General features: G+C 44.7%; 1 protein-coding gene across 4 annotated transcripts in view; it reads left to right on the top strand.

Moving 5' to 3' along the window:
- The window catches only part of LOC140210930 (transcriptional regulator QRICH1-like), a 60946-nt gene extending 38678 nt beyond the window's left edge, over nucleotides 1-22268 (top strand). For all 4 annotated transcript variants that reach the window (XM_072280198.1, XM_072280200.1, XM_072280199.1 and 1 more), the window contains 6 exons: nucleotides 1393-1547; nucleotides 5324-5438; nucleotides 7295-7403; nucleotides 8886-9037; nucleotides 13712-13802; nucleotides 16680-22268. In XM_072280198.1, the coding sequence (XP_072136299.1) occupies nucleotides 1393-1547; nucleotides 5324-5438; nucleotides 7295-7403; nucleotides 8886-9037; nucleotides 13712-13802; nucleotides 16680-16869 (812 nt within the window). In that variant the 3' untranslated portion in view covers nucleotides 16870-22268. The remainder of the gene's footprint in view (nucleotides 1-1392; nucleotides 1548-5323; nucleotides 5439-7294; nucleotides 7404-8885; nucleotides 9038-13711; nucleotides 13803-16679) is intronic.
- Nucleotides 22269-22852: the final 584 nt, after the last annotated feature.

The following is a 22852-nucleotide window of genomic DNA, read 5'->3' as shown; positions in this document are numbered from 1 at the left end:
CGAGTGGAGTAAAAGGATCCTTTTCTGGTTGGCTGCCAGTGACTAGAGGTGTTCCGCAGGGGTCTGTGCTGGGGCCGCTGCTTTTTGTGCTGGTATCTGATTTAGATGATGAAATAGATGGCTTTGTTGCCATGTTTGCGGCTGATACAAAGATTAGTGGAGGGGCAGGTAATGTTAAGGAAACGGGTAGGCTACAGAAGGACTTGGACAGATTAGGAGAATAGACAAGAAAGTGGCAAATGAAATACACTGTTGGAAAATGCATGGTCATGCACTTTGGTCGTAGAAATAAATGTATGGAGTATTTTCTAAGCAGGAAGAAAACCCAAAAATCTGAGCTGCTAAGGGCCTTGGGAGTCCCTGTGCAGGGGAAGGCAAATAATTTCCAAAGGTCTAGAATACAAGAGCAGGGATGTGATGGCGCTGGTGAGGCATCACCTTGAGCATTGTGAACAGTTTTGAGGTCCTCATCAAAGAAAAGATATGCTGGCGTTGGAGCGTTCAGAGGAAGCTCATGATGATTCTGGGAATGAAAGGGTTATCACACAAGGAATGTTTGATATCTCTGGGTCTGTACGCACTGGAATTTAGAAAGATGAAGGAAGATCTCATTGAAACCTTTCAAATTTGAAAGGTCTAGACGGAGTAGATGTGTAAAGGTTATTTCCCATTGTGGGGAAGTCTAGGACAAGCCTTAAGGTAGAGGGGCATCCACTTAAAACAGATGCGGAGAAACTTATTTAGACGGGGGTGGTGAATTTGTTGCCACATGCAGCTGTGGAGGCCAGGTGTTGGGTGTATTTAAGGCAGAGATTGATAGGTTCTTGATTGGACATGGCATCAAAGGTTACAGGGAGAAGGCCAGGGAATGGGGCTGAGGAGGGGATAAAGGATCAGCCATGATTGAATGGCGGAGCAGACTTGATGGGCCAAATGGCCTAATTCTGCTCCTGTGTCTTGTGGTCTACTGGAGTCAGGCCCTTTGGCTCAACTGATCCAAGTTGTCCACTTGCCTGCAACTTGTCCCTATATCCCTCTAAACCAAGGGGTCCCAACTTGGGATTCACAGGCCCCTTGGCATATATATTTTTAAAAAAGTTGGGAACCCCTGTTCTAAGCCTGTCCTATCTATGTACCTATCCAATATCTAACACTGTAATTGTACCTACCTCTACGAGTTCCTCATACAGATCGTCCAATATATCACCAGCCTCTATGGGGGAAAAGTTGCCACTTTAAAGTTTTCACTTCCGAAGAGAGGAATAATGTTCTTGGTGCATTCCCATTATATCCTGCTCAATCCCAAGGACGAGCTAGTTTTGGCAGAATGAATTTGGAGAAGGTACATTTATGCAGTGCACCAGTGAACATGCCATCTTCTTTCTCGGCAAGGCCGGCAGCCACTGCGCTTCCAGGAAAACCTCCTGTCCTCAGCAGTGGCAGAACTGAACTACGGACTGTGCCTGATGCTAAAAGAAGCCCGCAACCCAGAGGGTGAAGTCTATGATCCAGACATGCTGTACTATATCTGTCTCTGCATTCAAAAGGTATGGCCAAATAGGTCAAACTTTCAAACAAGTCTGACTTCACTGTGTGCAGTTTGTTTTCATGTAACCTATTGAAGTAAATAAAATACTGCAGAAGCTGAGAATTGGGGGGAGAAACACAGTAGAAAAAGCTGGAAATACTCGGCAGATGTTGTGGAGAGAAACAGTCCTGCAGAAGTAGAATAGTGAGAAAACAAGTGAGTTTAGTTGTGGGGAGTGGGAGAAATGTGTCAACCAAACTCTGTGGTTGAGTGTCCAGCTAATGAATCTGGGCCTATAGTGTCCACTGAATTAAACAGTTTTGGATGATCATCCCTCCTGGTATGTCAGAATTGGCAATCCACCTGTAATAGCTGTCCATTCCTCTCCCCAGATGCTGTCTCACCCATTGTATCTTACCAACAACTTCTCTCCTCCCCTCCCTCATAGAAACATAGAAATCCTACAGGCCCACGGTGCTGTGCTGAACACATACTTATTTTCGAAACTACCTAGGGTTACCCATAGCCCTCTATTTTTCTAAGCTCATGTACCTATCCAGGAGTCTCTTAAAAGACCCCATTTTATCCGCCTCCACCACAGTCGCCGGCAGCTCATTCCACACTCTCGTCACTGCGTATATTTATATAAAAAAAATACAAACAAACGTTCCCCCAACATCCCATCTGTACCTTCTTCCAAGCACCTTAAAACTATGCCCTCTGGTGTTAGCCATTTCATTCCTGGGGGGAAAAGCCTCTTTGACTATCCACACGATCAATGCTTCTCATCATCTTGTACACCTCTATCAAGTCACCTCTCATCCTTCATCACTCCAAGGAGAAAAGGCCGAGTTCACTCAACCTATTTTCATAAGGCATGCTCCCCAATCCAGGCAACATCCTTGTAAATCTCCTCTGCACCCTTTCTATAGTTTCCACATCCTTCCTTTAGTGAGGTGACCAGAACTGAGCACAGTACTCCATGTGGGGTCTGACCAGGGTCCTGTACAGTTGTAACATTACCTCTCGGCTCTTGAACTCAATCCCACGGTTGATTAAGGCCAATGCACCGTATGCCTTCTTAACCACAGAATCAACCTGCACAGCAGCTTTGTGTCCTATGGACTTGGACCCTAATGTCCCTCTGATCTTCCACACTGCCAAGAGTCTTGCCATTAATACTATATTCTGCCATCATATTTGACCTACCGAAATGAACCACCTCGCACTTACCTGGGTTGAACTCTATATGCCACTTCTCAGCCCAGTTTTTCATCCTAACAGTGTCCTGTTGTAACCTCTGACAGCCCTCCACACTATCCACAAGACCCCCAATCTTTGTGTCATCAGCAAATTCACTAACCCATCCCTCCACTTCCTCATCCAGGTCATTTATAAAAAGCACGAAGAGAAGGGGTTCCAGAACAGATCCCTGAGGCACACCACAGGTCACTGACCTCCATGCAGAATATGACCTGTCTACAACCACTCTTTGCCTTCTCTGGGCAAGCCAATTCTGGATCCATAAAGCAAGGTCCCCTTGGATCCCATGCCTCCTTACTTTCTCAATAAGCCTTGCATGGGGTACCTTATCAAATGCCTTGCTGAGATCCATATACACTACATCTACTGCTCTTCCTTCATCAGTGTGCTTAGTCACATCCTCAAAATTCAATCAGGCTAATAATGCACCACCTGCCTTTGACAAAACTATGCGGACTATTCCTAATCATATTGTGCCTCTCCAAATGTTCATAAATCCTGCCTCTCAGGATCTTCTCAATCAACTCTCCAACCACTGAAGTAAGACTCACTGGTCTGTAATTTCCTGGGCTATCTCTACTCCCTCCATCTGCAACCCTCCAATCCTTTGGAACCTCTTCTTTTCCCATTGATGCAAAGATCATTGCCAGAGGCTTAGCAATCTTCTCTCTCTCTCCTCCCACAGTAGCCTGGAGTACATCTCATCTGATCCTGGAGACTTACCCAACTTGATGTTTTCCAAAAGCTCCAGCACATCCTTTTTCTTAATATCTACATGCTCAAGCTTTTCAGACTGCTGTAAGTCATCCCTACAATCATCAAGGTCCTTTTCCGTAGTGATCAGTGAAGCAAAGTATCCACTAAGTACCTCTGGTTTCATACACACTTTTCCACTCTCATACTTGATTGGTCCTATTCTCTAACATCTTATCCTCTTGCTGTTCACATACCTGTAGAATGCCTTGGCGTTTTCCTTAATCCTGCACACAAGCCCTTCTCATAGCCCCTTCTGGCTCTCCTAATTTCATGTTTAAGGTCCTCCCTGCTAGTCTTATAATCTTCTAGATCTCTATCAGTACCTAGTTTCTTTTTAACCTTTCGTAAGCTTTTCTTCTTGACTAGATTTTCAACTGCCTTTGTACACCATGGTTTCTATACCCTACCGTCCTTTCCCTGTCTCATTGGAACATGCCCATGCAGATGCAAATACCCCTGAACATTTGCCACATTTCTGCTGTACATTTCCCTGAGAACATCTGTTCCCAGTTTATGCTTCCAAGTTCCTGCCTGATAGTTTCATATTTCCCCCTTACTCCAATTAAACACTTTCCTAACTTGTCTGTTCCTATCCCTCTCCAGTGCTCTCGTAAAGGAGATAGAATTGTAATCATTATGTCCAAAATGCTCTCCCACTGAGAGACCAGAGACCTGACACCTGACCAGGTTATTTCCCAATACCAGATCAAGTACAACCTCTCCTCTTGTAGGCTTATCTACATATTGTGTCAGGAAACCTTCCTGAACACACCGAATAAACTCCACCCCATCTAAACCCCTTGCTCTAGGGAGGTGCCAATCAATATTTGGGAAATTAAAATCTCCCACCATGACAACCCTGTTATTAATACACCTTTCCAGAATCTGTCTCCTCATCTACTCCTTGATGTCCTTGTTACTATTGGGTGGTCTTGTGTATTTTAAAAAAAAAACACCCAGTAGAGTTATTGACCCCCTTCCTGTTTCTAACTTCCACCCACAGAGACTCAGTAGACAACTGCTCCATGACTTCCTTCTTTTCTGCAGCCATCCCCAGCTCTTTTGCCTCCCTCCCTATCCTTTCTGAAAGATCTAAAGCCTAAATCTCATTGGCACTAAGGCCAGTTGTCAGCTGGACAACAGTCTGCATCTTGTTTTCTCACTTCTCCAGTTCTTCTGAAACAACAGCTGTTTCTCTCTCTCCAGAACTTGCTGAGTGTTCTGTTTTTATGGCGCACAATCATTTATTCCTTTGTGAAATCAAAGTTGTAAATTGGTGGATCTATTTGGTGGGGGCAGTCGGTACCTGTGGAGGAAAAAAAGAACTAGGGTCATTACTGAACTCTTCAGCTGTATACACAGCACACTTGGGGAGCACGGCAGTCTACAGTACAGGCGACACGGGTTCAATTCCCGCAGCTGCTTGTAAGGAGTTTGTACGTTCTCCCTGTGACCATGTGGGTTTCCTTCAGGTATTCCACAGTCCAAAGCTGCACCGGTGGGTTGGCTAATTGGTTATTGTAAATTGTTCCATGAGTGGGCTCGGATTAAATCTGGGGATTGCTGGGCGTCGTGGCTTGATGGGCCAGAGGGGCTTATTCCGCACTGTATCTCCAATAAATTGTCAACCTGAATACTTCCGTTTCTCAGTACCCGACCTGCTGGGTGCTTGCTGCTTTTTGTTTCAACTTTCCATCATTTGCAGAAATTTTGATTTTAGATTCAGTACCCGATTTAATGTTAAATTGAAAATTTCTCTAACTTTTTTTTTTGCAGTATCTATTTGAAAATGGCAGAGTAGATGATATATTTTCAGATATCTATTATACAAAGTTCACTGAAAAGCTGCAGGAAGTGTTAAAAGACTGGCAGCCTCAGATCAGCACTCTGGGTAAGTGATGCCATGGGTTCTTCACTACAGCCACAAACGTTTAACCGTTGCCTTGTTTTCAGAAACGGCTTGTCACTTGAAATAATAGTGTATCGCTGTGACGTGGAGGGCCAGTGTTCTAACTGAAATTTTCTGCAACATGGTCCCTCTTCTCCAGTGGGTGTACAGAGGACAGGCAAGGGAATTCTAATTGTAGGTAGAAGAGAAAGGGTTGTAGTTTTAGTTACTAGATTGACTTGCAGCTGTTCCATTGCTGGATAAAGTATTGTTGTACAACTGTCAATAGACGAGATTGCCTTGTCAATTGCCAAAGCAATTCCCTTAAGCGGCTTCCTGCTGTGAACTGGCAGCCTGCAATCATTGCTCTTGGCAAACCAGTTCTTGTACATTTGTGAAAATTCCGTAAGAGTGAGTTTTACTCAATACTCAATGTTTGGTGTTTTGTGAATTCCGTAAGTGACTTTTTTTTAGTTGTTTTATAAACTTAGTAATCTTATAAACATCTACAGGGTCTCAGCTCAGGATCCGCTTCTCCAGAGAAAACAATCCAAGTTTGTAATCTCTCCTTATAAGCAGCTGCCCTCTAATCTAGGCAGCATCCTGGTGAATTCTCTGAGCTCTCCAAAGCCTCCACGCCCTTCCTGAATTGAATGCAGTGAGGCCTAAATAGTTTTATAAAGCTGCAATGTAACTTGCTGACTCTTGAATTCGGTGCCTTGGCTAATGAAGAAAGTACGTGTGCTGTGTTTACCACTATCTATCTGTGCAGACACTTTCAGGCAGCTGTCAACATAAATGCCCACCATGTTCAGCAGAACACAACAACCAACAAAAGAAGCCCCGTTGCTACCCTCCCACCCATAATCATGGGCAGTCCTTCAGCGCCAGGATGGATCTCCAGGCTTTGGCAATTGGGTTTCAACTTCCAGTCTAGCGATTGACCTTTGGTCTCTGATCTTTGATATCAAACCCCGGGCTAGCTGCTGACAGGACCTGAACTCCAGGTGCACTGACTGTGGTCTTTGTGCAGTACTTGTTTAGGACCTTGCCCACACCCTCTGCCTCCAGGCATGCTTCCTCCTTTATCCTTGAATAGTCCTGATCCCTCTCTCGTTATTCCTGAATGTTCATCATTGCCGACTGACTACTACAGTGTTTAATGTTACCCCTCACTCTCCTGTCACCAGTCCTCCACGCCATTGTGGGCTTACTGCCCCAGCATTTAGTGTTGCTCCTCTCTCACCTGTCCTGTCTCCAGCCCTCCGCAGTCTGGTTTCACATAAACTAACTCATTTTCTGTCTTTGGATGAAATGTACTTTTCCAGAAAGACCCCTGACTACCAGATCCTCAGTTCCCAACTACATCTTCCATTTTATCTCTCTTCTAAAGTTAACCATCCAGGACCATTCTTGACCTTGGTCACTTTGCAACTACATCCCTGCAATCGCTGTTGGATTGCCCCATTCAGTTCTATTTGTGAAATTAATCCACCTGCCTGCTAACAAATCCTTTTTTTAATCCGTGCAGTAAAACTGGCCAGTTCCCCTCATTGATTTTTTCAGTTTTGTTAAGCTTTTATGTGCACTCTACTTCCTGTTGTTTGTACTTTCGAAAAGGTTAGAAAACAGCTAGATGGCGAAGGTGCTGAATGGGACATGGGAAGCTTGTTTTACATTGACTATCGTTGTTGAGTTCTGATCAGATTAATTGTCCCTCTTGCTGAGTAGCTTGCTGTCAGAAAATCTTGCCTCTGGTTCCCAAGATGGCACAACTTAGCCAGAGACTCTCAGAAGTACTTACTAAATAGTTAGTATCCAGTCATACAACATTTATAATATGATGCATTGTTTAATAGGTTACATCATCCCCAGTCACATCACTGAGGAGATGCTGTGGGAATGCAAGCAGCTCGGGGCTCACTCGCCTTCCACTCTCCTCACAACTCTCATGTTCTTCAACACCAAGTGAGTACCACAGTGCTCCTGTTCAGTGTCTGTTTGCATGTACAGTTCTGAAGCTGATGCCTTGAGTTTTTTGTAATATAAAGAACTTGTTATGAACAATATTCTTGTGCAAACAATTACGGATAGCATGGTCCCATGTGCGTTTGGGAAAAGTGTATCTGCTTCACACTGGGAAGTATGCTTCAGTTTTGTCTCCTATGTTTTAGTGCTGAGCTAAAATAATTCTCACCTTTGTCAATGTAATCCTATTCTAACAACTTTCTCCACATAGAGGAAAAGGCTCCATTAGACTGAAAAATAGCAAATGTAAGCCCTTCATTCGAAAAGGGAGTGGATATAAAATTTTGTTATTGAAATTTAGTTTTAAAATTTAGAATTCATTCCACACGAATGGCAGAAACAAATCTGCAATATTCAGGCTGATGTAGTCAACTTCTCTGTTAGGAAAAACTGATTTTAAAAAGTTATTGTACAGCATTTCAAAGTTCAAGTTAATCAGCAAAGTTAGATGGCTTTGAGAGGGGGAATAGTTTCCAACTAATTTATTAGAGCTTTTTGAAGAAGTAACACTATGACTCTTCAGTGACATGTTGTGGGTGAAGAGGAGCAAGCAGATGTTGTCCGCTCACATTTCTAGTAGTCATTTGAAAATCTGGCGTGGCAACGGTTATAGTGGAACAGAAAATTGCTGGCCTCACTGGTACCATGTTGGTGTGGTAGGCATGCAGATTTCCACTTGCTTCCCTCCATATACTGGGGCTGGTGGTGGGGCCTCAGTTTTACAACTTCTATAAATAATATGGATGGGAAGAGCTGTGGACATCACAAAAGATTGGTAAGTCAGTAGGAAAGGGAGTTGTGAAGATGACATAAGGAGAAATGGGTGAAGTCACTGGGCAGGGGTCTCTCAAATGGTGTATACTGTAGGAAATGTGATATTATCCACTGGCAGCACAAGTAAAGCTTATCCAGATACAAGAGGGGTGCAGTGTCCTAGTGCATGGTTTGCAAAGAACAAGTATGTAGGTACAGCAAATAACTGAGAATGCTAGGAACTGCATCTGCTGGGTGGAACAGCATCAGTGGGGTGGGGAAGGAACTACTGACTTTTCTGGTCAGAGCCCTTCATCCTCGATCATGGATGAAAGTGCCACAGTCCCTTCAATCTCTTCCTGAGCTTCCCACATTTATGCACCTTAAGACCATCAGCAGCACCACTTTTGTAATAAAAATATCTTTCACTGTTCTCTTCCCTGAATTCCTGAACTTCCACATTTGGAAAGCCTGTCTTTGTGCTCTAAGACTAAGTGCAAAGTTTACTAGAATGGGTAGGTGGTCTGGTTTAACAAAAAAAAAAAAAAAAAATCCATTCAAGGCGGAAGGCATTTTGCTTTTCCCAAAGGGCAAACCGTGGGAACTTTGGTGTGCCATTCAGGAGGTCTTGTTGAGTTTTCAAGATTTCGTCTTGTTCTCTTCATTCAGGTACTTCCTATTGAAGAGTGTGGAACAGCACATGAAGCTGGCCTTCTCGAAGGTGGTTCGACAGACGAAGAAGAACCCAGTCAATCCCAAGGACAAAAGCACAAGTATTCGTTATCTGAAAGCATTGGGTCTCCATCAAACTGGTCAGAAAGGTTGGCACCTACCTGTCTCAAACTATTTGTATGTCACTGGGAAGCAGTTTTCCTGGCAGTTCTCTCCCTGTGTCCTCTATGTTTACACAACAAAGATTGGATGCTAGGTTTCTAAAATTAGTTCCTAAATCTCAGTAAATGCTAAGCATAAATGGTTGTGCAGCATGGAAAACTGGGCATTTGAAACGTGCTGGTTTGGTAGTTTAAACCTGTTTAAAGTTCATTACTGTTAGTATTTTGTTCACGGTCTTGCTGCAGCCCACAGATTTCTCAATGCATATGCAACAAGGTGAGTCACTGAGACTCTGGAGGGAGTACCTCCGGCTCTCATTTACACAAGATGCACACAAGGCTGACGGTTCCTAGTTTATTACAAATGGGCACAGAACTCAAAGTACATACGTCACCATATAAAATGCTGAGATTTGTTTTCTTACGGGCATACTCAGTTCAAGAAATTCGGTAGAATGAATGTAAGACCGCACTCAACAAGATGGATAAACAATCAGTGTGCAGGCGACAAACTGCAAATACAATAATAGAATTTGAATAATAAACAATAAATGTAAAGAACATGATGAGAGGACTCCTTGAGTGAGCCCATAGGTTGTGAAACAGTTCGCTGATGGGGCGAGTGAAGTTGAAAGAGGTTGTGCCCATTTGGTTCAAGAGCCTGATGGTTGGGGGGTGCTACCTGTCCCTCTTGGCAGCAGCATGAACCGGGTGCTGGGGTCCCTGGTGACAGATGCTGCCTTCCTGCAATAATGTTTCACGTAGATGTGCTCAGTGGTGGGAACGGTTTTGCACCCTCTGCCACACATTTCTAGCAGTTTAACAAAGTTTTAGATAGCATGCTGAATCTTCACAAATTACTAAGGAAGTAGAGGTGCTGCTGTGTTTTCTCCATAATTGCACATGCGTGCTGGGCCCAGGACAGCTCCTCCAAAATGATAACACCGAGGAGTTTAAAGTTGCTGACTCTCTCCACCTCTGATCTCCTGATGAGGGCTGGCTCGTGGAACATCTGGTTTCCTCCTCCTGAAGTGAATAAACAGCTCCTTGATGGGAGCTTCATGAGTATAAAGCATGTAGAGCAGGGGGCTAAGCACACAAGCCTTGTGGTGCCCCTGTGCTGATGGAGATCGTGGCGGAGATGTTGCCAATCACAAAGATATAGTTTACCATCAGGCGTCTCAAGCTGGTCCCACCAGTCATAGAGCTTTACAGGCCTTTTGGATCAACTTGTCCATTTCCAGCAAGTTGCCTTGAGTTTTCCTGCATTTGAGTCATATCCCTCTAAGTATTTCTTGTTTATATACCTATCCAAATATCTTTAAAATATCATTAATACACCTGCCTCTACTACTTCCACTGGCAACTCATTTCATATACCCACCATCCTCTGAGAAAAGTTTCCCCTCAGGTGCCTCTAAATCTTTCCCCCTCACCTTCAACCTGTGCCCTCTAATTTTGCCATATCTTGAGGGAAAGACAGTGACTATACACTTTATCTAGGCCCCTCATGATTTTAATCTCGGTAAGGTCACTCCGCAGCCTCTCTTCTTCCAAGGAAAACCGTCCCAGTCTCTCCTTAGAACCTCAGTCCTCCAATCCTGGTGACATCCTTGTGAATCTTTCCTGCGCTCTCTGCAGCTAAATGACATCCTTCCTATAGTGTATCTGCCCACAGTACTCTAACTGCAGTCACACCAATGTCTTGTACAGCTGTAACATGATGTCCCAACTCTTGTACTCCGTGACTTGAATGGAAGTAAATGTGCCAAGCTCTATCTTCACCATTCTGTTTGCCTGTGTCACCACCTGTGCCTCTTTGTTTCTCTGTTCTGTAACACTCCCTAGGGCCCTACCAGTCACTGTCCTGGCTTGGTTTAACTTTCCAAAATGTATCACTTTGCCCTTGTCCATTGACAAGAGAAACATCAGTTAACTATCTGGTCTGCAGCCAGGTTCAGAGATTCACAGCTCCATAGAGAAGAAACACTAACCCAATTTTGAATTAATCTTGGTAAATGAAACCTGCTGTGCTCTTCTCTTTTGTAATCCAGGCACGCTGCTGGAATTGTTGGAATTGTTGGCATTGGTCACTGTATCTGAATTGGGATGACCTGGTTTAAATGTGAAGATGTCTGTTAAGCCTTTAAATCATGTCTTGAGATTGAAGTGCAGTTGCCTTGCAGGTCACTCAGCCTTTCCAACATGTTCTGCCTGGATTAGAGAGCATGTCTTATGAGGAGAGGTTGAGTGAGCTACAGCTTTTGTCTTGGAGTGAAGGAGGATGAGAGATGTATGCAAGAGGCAGAGATCGAGTGGATAGCCAGAGCTTATTTTCCAGCGCAGAAATGCTAATATCAGGGGGCATAATTCAAAGTGCTTGGAGGAATGCATGGTGGGAAAATGTCAGAAGCAGGTTTATTTTTACTGGTGAATGCATGGAATGTTGCCAGGGTGCTGGGAGAGGCAGATACTTTAGGGACATTTAAGACTCTTAGTTAGGTGATTAAAAATTGGAGAGCTATGTGGCTGGAAGGGAAGGGATAGATGTTGGAATGGGTTGAAGGATCAACATAACATTGTGGACTGAAAGACCTGTACTATACTGTACCTTTTGATTTGTAGCTGCTTCCTCTCCACTATCTCAATATTGTTCCTGTTCTCTTTGGATAACCTTGATGCCCTTTGTCTCTTAAAATCCAGTTATCTAATCACCCTGAAGGTCAGTGTACTAAACACCCATTTCACCCTCCTGTCTGCCTTTGTTGCTGCTCTCAATGAGCAGTGTGCTCTTATGTTCCTCTTCCATGACACTCCCTAATGTCCCTATCATTCATAGTGCAAGTCCAACATTGGTTTGACTTTCCAAAATACATCCTTCACATTTATCGGTATGGAAATCTATTCGGCACACCTCGCCACTTCTCAAACTGATAAGATCTCCCTGTAATCTGCAATAACCTTCACTATCAACAACACCTAATTCCATGTCATTCCCATATCTGTTTGAATGGCAGAACAGCTCTCGGGGCCAATTGGTCTGTCGCTGTTTTCTGTACTCAGTGGCCATTTTATCATGTACTTCCTATATCTAATAAAGTGGCCCCTGAGTGTATGTTCATGTAGCCCATCCACTTCAATGTTCAATGTGTTGTGTGTTCAGAGATGCTCTTCTGCACACCACTGTTGTAACGTGTGGTTATTTCAGTTAGTCACTTTAAACCAGTGTGGCCATTTTCCTCTGACCACTCATTCACAGGGCATATGCAGCCATTGAGCTGCCGCTCACTGGATGTGTTTTTTGTTTCTCTCATTGTTCTTTGTATACTCCAGAACAGGGGTTTCAAACCTTTTGTGCGATGAAACAATACCATTAAACAAGGGGTCTGTAGACCACAGGTTGGGAACCGCTATGCTAAAGAATGTTGTGTGAAAATCCCAGGAGATCAGTTTCTGAGATGCTTAAACCACTCCATCTTGCACCAACGATCAAAGTCACTTGGGTCACATTTCTTCCCCCATTCTGATGTTGGGTCTGAGCAACAACTGAATCTCTTGACCATGTCTGCATGCTTTTATGCACTGAGATGCTGCCACCTGAACAGCTGTTTAGATATTTGTATTAACAAGCAGGTTAGCTTCGATACTGCAATACCCTCTACTCCCACCTTGGTGCCTCTGATATGGACCCCACAGCTTTCAGAATAGGAGTCACCTGATTAGCGATACTGGAATTGAGGGAAATTAGTTAGGGGACAGAAAACAGAATTAATGAGATGGGGGGGGGAGGTTACTGGTGGGAATTGGGCTGAATCCTGCCATTTGCAACCTATGCTTAAAGGCTATGATGGAGGCCTGAGTGTAAGCTGTCCAATTTTATAAAGAAGTGAAGATGGAAGGCAGAGAATATAAATGGGAAAGGACAGTGTGGAGTAAATAACTAGGAGCACAAGCTGCCATATACCACTCAACTCTCTGCACCATTCAGGAAAATTGTGGCTGCTCAGACCTTGCCTTAACTAAGATGGAGCAGTGCCTGTGGAGGCAAAGTGTGGTCAGGGCCCACGCCAGGACTGAATCAGGATATCGACCTGATCCATTTACTATTCCTCTGCCTCCGCAGATACTAATCGACCTCCTGAGTTCCTCCAGTTTATTCTTTGCTCCAGATTCAAGCATCTGCAGTTGCTTGTGTTTCTCTCCCCTCTTCTTTCTCTCTCTCCCCAACCTTGTCACCACTCAGCCTGCCCCCACACCGAGACCACCCTGCTGAAGCCTTGGTACTGTCATCCTGAGCTCTTGACTGAGACTGCCCTGCCAAAACCTTGGCACTCTCGCCCCAAGCTCAGCAATTCCATTTCGCAAACAGCCCTTCTGAAAGCAGACACGTGCACTAGAGTTCACCGTCTCACTAAACTTCCTCCTCCAACTCGACATCAGACCTGCTGCTGGGGCAAGGCAGCAGTGGTTTTAGGGGATAGTTGAACAGACTGCCTGTTCCTGGTTGTCTTGGACTGTTCCCGACTGTTTATTATGCCAAGGCGAATACCAAGGATCTGTGGGCCCCAGATTGGGAATCCCTGATTTGTATTGAAATACTTTGTTCTTGAAGTGCAGAACATCAGTCGGTGCTGATGTATAATGTTGATTTGTGATCTTCAGTTACAGATGACATGTACGCAGAGCAGGCGGAAAACCCCGAGAACCCACTGCGCTGTCCCATCAAACTGTACGACTTCTACCTCTTCAAATGGTGAGTGTTTCCGTAAACCCGGGGCAAATGATGAATTTAACTTGTAGTGTTTGTGGTTTTTAGCACTGATCTAGCTGTCCCATCAAACTGTATAACTTCTACCTCTTCAAATGGTGAGAGTGTTTCTGTAAATCCGGGGCAAATGCCTCCGTCCTCAAACTGAAGTGAATTCTCCTGTAGTGTTTGTGGTTTTCAGCCACCTGTAGTGGCTCAGTGATCTCCACTTGGCTGATGCCTGACTGAATGACTCTCAGGGATTGAACTAAACTGTCCTGCACTGTATTTCTTGGAATGAGTTGAGTGCTCTCACGTGACTACCTAGATTTGACAGGGTGGATTCCTGCTGGGCCAGCCAGTGACCAGCATTCAGCTATTTCATAGTAATCATTCATTCATTCATTGTATCAGTGGCTCCCAACTTGTTTTATGCCATGGCCAACACCGTTAAGCAAGGGGTCTGTGCATCCCACTTTGGGAATCTCTGACATGTATTCAAACAAATACTTTGTCCTCAAAATGTATGTGGTCATTTCTTAGAAGCACAGAAAACCTACAGCACAGTACAGGCCCTTCGGCCCACACAGTTGTGCTGAACATGTCCCTACCTTAGAAATTACTAGGGTTACCCGTAGCCCTTTTTTTTTTTTAAGCTCCATGTACCTATTCAAAAGTCTCTTAAAAGACCCTATCGTATCCACCTCCACCACCGTTGCTGGCAGCCCATTCCACACACTCACCACTCTCTGCGTAAAAAAAAAAAAAAAACTTACCCCTGACATCTCCTCTGTACCTACTCCCCAGCACCTTAAAACTGTGTCCTCTTGTGGCAACCATTTCAGCCCTGGGAAAAAGTCTCTGACTATCAACACAATCAATGCCTCTCATCATCTTATACACCTCTATCTGGTCACCTCTCGTCCTCCGTTGCTCCAAGGAGAAAAGGCTGAGTTCACTCAACCTGTTTCCACAAGGCATGCTCCCCAATCCAGGCAACATCGTTGTAAATCTCCTCTGCACCCTTTCTATGGTTTTCACATCCTTCCTGTAGTGAGGCAACCAGAACTGAGCACAGTACTCCAAGTGGGGTCTAACCAGGCTCCCATATAGCTGCAACATTACCTCTCAGCTCCTAAATTCAATTCCACGATCGACGAAGGCCAATACGCTGTATTCTTCTGTGCTGATTCCATGGCTGGCTGAAAACTGATCTGCTCGGGGACCTTTATCCACAAAGGGATGTGCTGGCATTGGAGAGAGCCCAGAGGACGGTCACGAGAATTATTCCGGGAATGAAAGGGTTGGTATATGAGCTGCATTTGATTCTGGGCCTATGCTCACAGGAGTTTAGAAGAATGAGGGGCGATCTGAAAGGCCTAGATAGTGGGTGTGGCGGGGATGTTTCCAGTAGTGAGAAGGCCTTTGACAAGGTGCTGCATATGAGGCTGCTAAACAAGATAAGAGCCCATGGAATTACGGGGAAGTTACATACGTGGATAGAGCGTTGGCTGATTGACAGGAAACAGAGTGGGAATAAAGGGATCCTCTCCTGGTTGGCTGCCGGTTACCAGTGGTGTTCCACAGGGGTCCGTGTTGGGGCTGCTTTTTACGTTGTACATCAACGATTTGGATTATGGAATAGATGGCTTTGTGGCTAAGTTTGCTGATGATACAAAGATAGGTGGAGGGGCTGGTAGTGCTGAGGAAACGGAGAGTCTGCAGAGAGACTTGGATAGATTGGAAGAATGGGCAGAGAAGTGGCAAATGAAATACAATGTTGGAAAGTGTATGGTTATGCACTTTGGCAGAAGAAATAAATGGGCAGACTATTATTTAAATGGGGAGAGAATTTAAAGTTCTGAGATGCAGCAGGACTTGGGAGTCCTCGTATAGGATATCCTTAAGGTTAACCTCCAGGTTGAGTCGGTGGTGAAGAAGGCAAATGCAATGTTGGCATTCATTTCTAGAGGAATAGAGTAGGAGTAGGGATGTGATGTTGAGGCTCGATAAGGCACTGGTAAGACCTCACTTGGAGTACTGTGGGCAGTTTTGGTCTCCTTATGTAAGAAAGGATGTGCTGACGTTGGAGAGGGTTCAGAGAAGATTCACTAGAATGATTTCGGGAATGAGAGGGTTAACATATGAGGAACGTTTGTCTGCTGTTGGACTATATTCCTTGGAGTTTAGAAGAATGAGGGGAGACCTCATAGAAACATTTCAAATGTTGAAAGGCATGGACGGAGTGGATGTGGCAAAATTGTTTCCCATGGTGAGGGAGTCTAGTACGAGAGGGCATGACTTAAGGATTGAAGGGCACCCATTCAGAACAGAGATGCGAAGAAATTTTTTTTAGTCAGAGGGTGGTGAATCTATGGAATTTGTTGCCATGGGTGGCAGTGGAGGCCAAGTCATTGGGTGTATTTAAGGCAGAGATTGATGGGTATCTGAGCAGCCAGGGCATCAAGGGTTATGGTGAGAAGGCGGGGGAATGGGACTAAATGGGAGAATGGATCAGCTCATGATAAAATGGCGGAGCAGACGCGATGGGCCGAATGGCCAGCTTCTCCTTTGTCTTATGGTCTTAAGCTGTGAGGGCACAGCCTTAGAATAGAAGAAAGTCCATTTAGTACTGAAATGATAATTTATTGAGGACAGCCCTTACTATTGCTCATGGTGACGTAGGGTTGTCGTCAACTCCCTGAGGACCTGGCACCGGTTGCCTGACAGTTGTGATGAGTGCGCTCTCACCTGGTGACTTGTGCCAATGGAGGGGGTGTCTCGGTGTGACCAAGGTGACAGGCATTGAATTCTTATCAAATCTGTTGTGAGTCTCTGAGGAGAAGATTGATTTTCCCAAATAACCTGTGACATCTTGTTCAGTCCCCAGAGTGTGAAGGGCAGGAACGACACCTTCTACCTGACGCCCGAGCCTGTGGTGGCTCCCAACAGTCCGATCTGGTACTCGACCCAGCCCATTAGCAAGGAGCACATGGAGCAGATGTTGACTCGGATTCTGACCGTGCGAGAGATCCAGGAAGCTTTCGCCATCGCGGCTGCCAACCTGCACTGAAGCCTGGCTGTGAGGGTGGGCAGCACGCACACTCTGTGCACTACAAGGGACACTAAGGCCTTTCGCTGTGTTTCCATGGAGGCTTCAGGCTGAACCATCGATTGTATATCTTTGGATAATTTAGTATAATCTGGTTTCGCTCCGGATACAAGGAGTCTGGCAGTTGCCTTTCTCAAGTGGCAGATTTGATTTCTACTTTATTTTTTGATGCGTGGGAGCATTTTGTGCAGCGAGAGGGTCTGCTGTTATGAACTCCAGTGTGAGGACTGCCGAAACCCCTCAGGACGAACTCATCATGTGATTGGTGTGAGACGGATGTATTTGTAATCTTTCTGCCAATTGCTGGCGTAAACCTGGCCTCCACTGAAGAGAATTTAACCTGGACGAGAGAATAGAACGCTGATGAAGGGTTATATAATTAAATGTTTTTCAATACTTAAGACAAAAATAATGTTTTTTAGACTGACTAGAACTGAAGACTTTTCACACATCTGGCCTAGTGTGAGGCCTTAACTCCAGGCAAGATGCAGAGCAAAATAATTGTAATATACTCGTTTACCATTATAAAGAGACCTTTGTTTTTCTGTGTTCTGTTCTGATAGTCTGTGCGACACAGCAGAAATTTCTCGGCCTTGAATAACGTGCGAGGTTTTCACTGTAGTTGAGTGAAGTGCATGTGAGACGGAGGGAGGGCCAGACCCTGCACTTGTTCATCGCCTGTGAACACAGTTGCAGCTCTGACAGCCTGGTGTGGTCTGATCATTGTTAACTGGCTGCCGGGTGAAATCACTTCACTTCTGATCACTAATTCCATTGGCTTGTAGTCACGTCTGTGCACTGACGTCGAGGTTAAGCTGTGGCACTGTGATAATATGTCTTCACGTTAGGAATACAGTAGTACTTATTGTGGTAGCTAATAGTCATGGTGTAGACACTAACTTTATTTTGGATAATTTCTGACTTTATACTTTTTGCTAGAAGGGTGATATTACCATATTGCAATATTTGCAGTGTCAGGTGGTGCAAGGTGTGACATGTTGCCCATTGCAAGCCGCACACATAAAGTTGAATCACAGTCCACACCCACAATAACAGTGAACTTGTGCGGTACCCACAGGGGAACCAGATTTCCACAAAGTTCCTTGTTGGTTTGAATTAACCAGCCTAGCTGAACTAGTGTTAGGCACTACATGTTCGCAGTGCAACATGCAATTGTCAGTCTTTGATTAGTTTGGTAAAGGGTAACATATCTGGCCCTTGGTGTAGCAGGGATGAGATATGTTTGTGACGCCTGCTCAGGTTCTAGTGTACTGTGCACTGAAGGGTGTTGTTTGCCATTCCAGACTGCTGAGAAAACCTGCAGTGCCACCGGCTGCTGACCGGACAATCTAGTGACCAGTGTTTCAGGGGACACTCTGGTGCACTCTCAGTGAACCTCTACTTTTGGTATCCCAGGACAGCCCATTCACAGTTGGCATGTTGAGTTTTTGTTTAGTTCGAGTAGATGGTTGCAGACATTTTTAATTTAGTGATAGAGATGGTCTATACCCATTGACTCTGGAAGGTGATAAACTTGAATTCATTTTCAGTGACGATAAAGGGACGATAACACATTCCCTGAGCCACCTGCAAGAAACCAGCTGCTCCAATCTGACTTCTGGTGAAATGATTTCCTCCACTGTGTGTGTGTGTGTGTGTGTCTCTCTCTCTCTCCACAATTCTGTTTGTGGGGGAGATTGGCCCATGTGTGTGCTAGAGTTGGGATTTATTCTTGCTGCAGTTTGTGAAGGTAGACTTGGACACCGGGCGATGGGAAACTTGCATGCACTGTCACTGATGGTTCTCAGTTTGATCACAGCGCCATAGAAATTGCAATGAAGTAGTGTGCAAATGTTCTCGCTCTGTTTCCACAGAGTTGGGAGGAGCTGACAGGAACAGCACAGTGCTGGAGAGCAGCTCGTCATCACCCACCCCTTCCCTCTGTCCCACTCTACCCTTGCCCAGTAGTTTAGGAGCCATTTTAAAATCCTGTTTAAAAGAATTGGGATTCAGGGAAAGTTCAGTTTTATTTACCGGAGTGCCCATTTGCTGAACATGAGGTGGATAACAGAATCGGGTTTAATATCACTGGCATATGCTGTGATACTTGTTTGTTTGTGTTTTTTTTTAAGCACACATGAGGCTGCTTAACAAGATAAAATTCTATGGTGTTACAGGAAAGGTACTGGAATGGATAGAGGAACGGCTGACAGGCAGGAGGCAGCGAGTGATATTAAAGGAGACCTTTTCTGGTTGGCTGCCAGTGACTAGTGGTGTTCCTCGGGGATCAGTATTGGGACTGTTACTTTTCACATTGTTTGGCAATGATTTGGATAATGGAATTGATGGTTTTGTGGTAAAGTTGGCAAATGATATGAAGATAGGTGGAGGGATAGATAGTGCTGAGGAAGCAATGTGATTGCAGCAGGACTTAAACAAATTGAAAGAATGGGCAAAAAAGTGGCAGATGGAATGCAGTGTTGGTAAATATGATAATGTAGTTTGGTAAAGGGAACAATAGTGCAGACTATTGTCTAAATGGGGAGAAAATTCAAACATCAGAGATGCAGAGGGACTTGGGAGTCCTCGCGCAAAACTCCCAGAACGTTAATTTACAGATTGAGCCTGTGGTAAAGAAGGCAAATGCAATGTTGGCATTTATTTCAAGAAAATGAGGCTTTAAAAGATTCCAAGTCAGGCTGCACTTGGAGTATTGTCAACAGTTTTGACCCATATCTCAGAAAGGATGTGCTGTCATTGGAGAGAGTCCAGAAGAGGTTCACAAGGATGTTTTCTAGAATGAATGGGTCAACGTATGAGGAGCATTCAGTAGCTTTGGGCCTGTACTCACTGGAATTTAGAAGAATGTGAAGGGATCTCATTGGAACCTACCAAATGTTGAAAGGACTAGAGATGGTGGATGTGGAGAGGATGTTTGCTCTGGTGGGGGTATCCAGAACTAGACGGCACAATCTCAACACTGAGGGGTGATCTTTTAGAGCAGGTAAGGAGGAATTTTTTGAGCCAGAGGGTGGTGAATCTGTGGAATGCTCTGCCACAGTCTGTGTATATTTAAGGTGGAAGTTGATGGTTTCTTGATCGGTCAGGGCACCAAAGGATATGACGAGAAGTCAGGTGTCTGGGGTGAGTGGGATCTGGGATCAGCCAGGATGGAATGGCGGAGCAGACTCAATGGGCTGAATGGCCTAATTCTGCTCCATGTCTTGTGATCTAATGCAATACATAAGAGGAAAAAAAATTAGTCTTTATATTAAATAGTTAAAAGAGTAGTGAGGTAGTGTTCATGGATTCAACGCCCATTCAGAGGAGAAAGAAGCTGGATGATTCTGGAAGATTTCAGCACTAACCGTATTGCTGCCTTTGATCTGAGTTCTGCCACTGACAACTGCTGTTTAAAAAATTTTGAACCTACTATGTTTTATTCAAATGTTCCAAAAATAATTTGTTTTGATTGTGGGGTTTATAAATTCAAGACCCCCATAAATTATAAATGCCCCCTTTAGCAGATGTTCCTATTAACACAGATTGCTTCCATCCAGTACAACTCCAGACTGTTCCTGAGCAGTCAGTGTGGCCACCAGAACACAACTGTGTTCCCCTTTCACCTGCCACCAGTTCCCTCACCAACACACCCCTTCTCACTGCTCTCATTCTTGCATTTGAAACTTCAACCAGCTCCCCGTATCTGTATGAGGAAACGCCTCCTGAACAGGACTGTGCCCCCAGAGGGGATGGTTTCCATAACAACTAATCGTACGTAGTGATACAGCACAGAATTGGGCCATTTGGCCCCTCTAGTGTAAGCTGAACCATTACTTTGTCAAGACCCATCAACCTGCACCCAGACTATAGCTGAACCCCTCCCCTCCTTACACCTGTCCAAGTTTCTCCTAAATGTTGAAATCAACCCTGCATCCACCATTTCCACTGGCAGCTTGTTCCACACCACCCTTTGACTGAAGAACTTCCTCTTATGATCTCTAGTTCTAGTCTCAAACAGTCTCAGTGGAAAAAGCCTGCTTGCATTGATCTTATCTGTACCCCTCATAATTTTGTGTACCTTTATCAAATCTCCCCCTATTCTCCTTTGCTCCAGGGAATAAAATCCTAAACTATTCAACCTTTTCCTATAACTGGGGTCCTCTACCTGGAATGATGTAGGAGCAGTGGCCACTGTCAACCCCTGCAGGCCAGGGAATGGTGCTGATCTCAGCCTGCCCATCTGACCCTGGTGTCTGAACTGAAGGCAGTGTGAGCTGTTGCACTTCCAGGGTAGGGCACTGAGGAGTGCGGTAGAACAAAGGGATCTGGGAATACAGGTTTATAATTCATTGAAAGTGGAGTCACAGGTAGATGTTGTAAAGAAAACTTTTGGCACATGAGCCTTCAAAAGTCAATGCATTGAGTACAGAAGATGGGATGCTATGTTACGTTAGGACTGTATTCTTTAGAACTAAGAAGATTGAGAGGAGATTTCATAGAGGTATACAAAATTGAGGGGTATAGATGGGGTTTAATGCAAGCAGGCTTTTTCCAGAGGGGTGGGCCTATGAGAGGTCATAGGTTAGGGGTGAAAGGTGAAAAGTTTAAGGGGAACACGAGGGGAAACTTCACTCAGAATTGAGATTGTGGAATGAGCTACCAGCACAAGTTGTGCATGTGAGCTTCATTTCAGTGTTTACAAGTTGTTTGGATGGTCGGGATATGAAGGGTTATGGTCCTGGTTCAGGTCAATGGGAGGAGGTAGTTTAAATAGTTCCAGCATGGGCTAGATGGGCCAAAGGGCCTGTTTCTGTGCTGCACGTCTCCATGTCCCCTCATGGTTTCCGGCTGATCCCCCTCCCTCCTTGGCCATGGCTGAAGGAGCTTTTAATCAGTGCTTCATCCATAGAATGTGCAGCGGACGAGTGCTTTAACCCCACATGCACCCTGGTTTACTGTGAGACACACCCCACCATCACACGTTTCATGCTCTTCAAACTGCCTCGTCACTGAGTGTTTTTGAAACTGTTGCTTTCCCATCATCCTAAAGCTACTAAATGATCTGTAAACTGCTTGGTAATCCTGTCTACCCTATAACCAGGGGAGTTGTGTGTGGCTGTTCAGAGGTTGCCTACAAGGTGTCAGTCTGGAGCAGTGACTGGTGATCCTACGAAATCAAGTTTCTGCTCCCCTCACAAACAGAACATCTGCAGATGCTGGAAATCCGACAGACAGACAGACACACCTGTACTCATTTCCATAGATTCTGCCTGACCTGCTTGAGTTCCTCCAGCATTTTGTGTGTGTTGCTCTCTGCTCTCCTACCTGCTGGTCCACTGCGTGGAAGGGATCCTCGCCCCCACCAAGAATCTTCAATCAGGGTGCCTCCCTGCTGGACTCATCCTTGCTCTTCTCTCTTCTCTCCCGTCCCCATCCAGAATCACCTCACAGTCTGGAGTGATTGATCCCGAGAGACTGTCGATACAAGGCTGGGCTCGTCTTTACATCCACCTTCCCCCAGTCCAGAGTTGCCCCACTGTCTCAATCCATGGTGATCGGTCCTGATGGACTGTCGATACAGGGCTGGACTCCCATCATTAATTTTTTTTATCCAACAAAAAAGGAGAAAGTTTTTACTTGTAAAATATTCTTTTGCTTATTTTGTGATACAGTTTCAAGTATTTTAAATAAAAGTTAAAAGAAAATTAAATTGTTTTTTAAAGAAATAATCCATTTGTGGAAACATACCTTTTGGGGAATTTCACTGGGGAATGGCCTTCACCCTCGTTCTGCTCAATCAGGTTAACTCGGACAAGCCTGTCTATTTCCAGTTCTGTACTTGTGACAGTCATTGGTATAAATACCACCATCCTCCGTCAGAAAATTATCCCCTGCTGAGGTTTGTAAATCTGGGAGGCAAGTGTGTTTGTCTCCCGTTGGG

The sequence above is a fragment of the Mobula birostris genome, chromosome 16 (assembly GCF_030028105.1).
Source record: "Mobula birostris isolate sMobBir1 chromosome 16, sMobBir1.hap1, whole genome shotgun sequence".
In the NCBI taxonomy this organism is placed as follows: Eukaryota; Metazoa; Chordata; class Chondrichthyes; order Myliobatiformes; family Myliobatidae; genus Mobula; species Mobula birostris.
The sequence above is the reverse complement of the archived record's forward strand: the minus strand, read 5'-3'. Positions and strand labels throughout refer to the sequence as shown.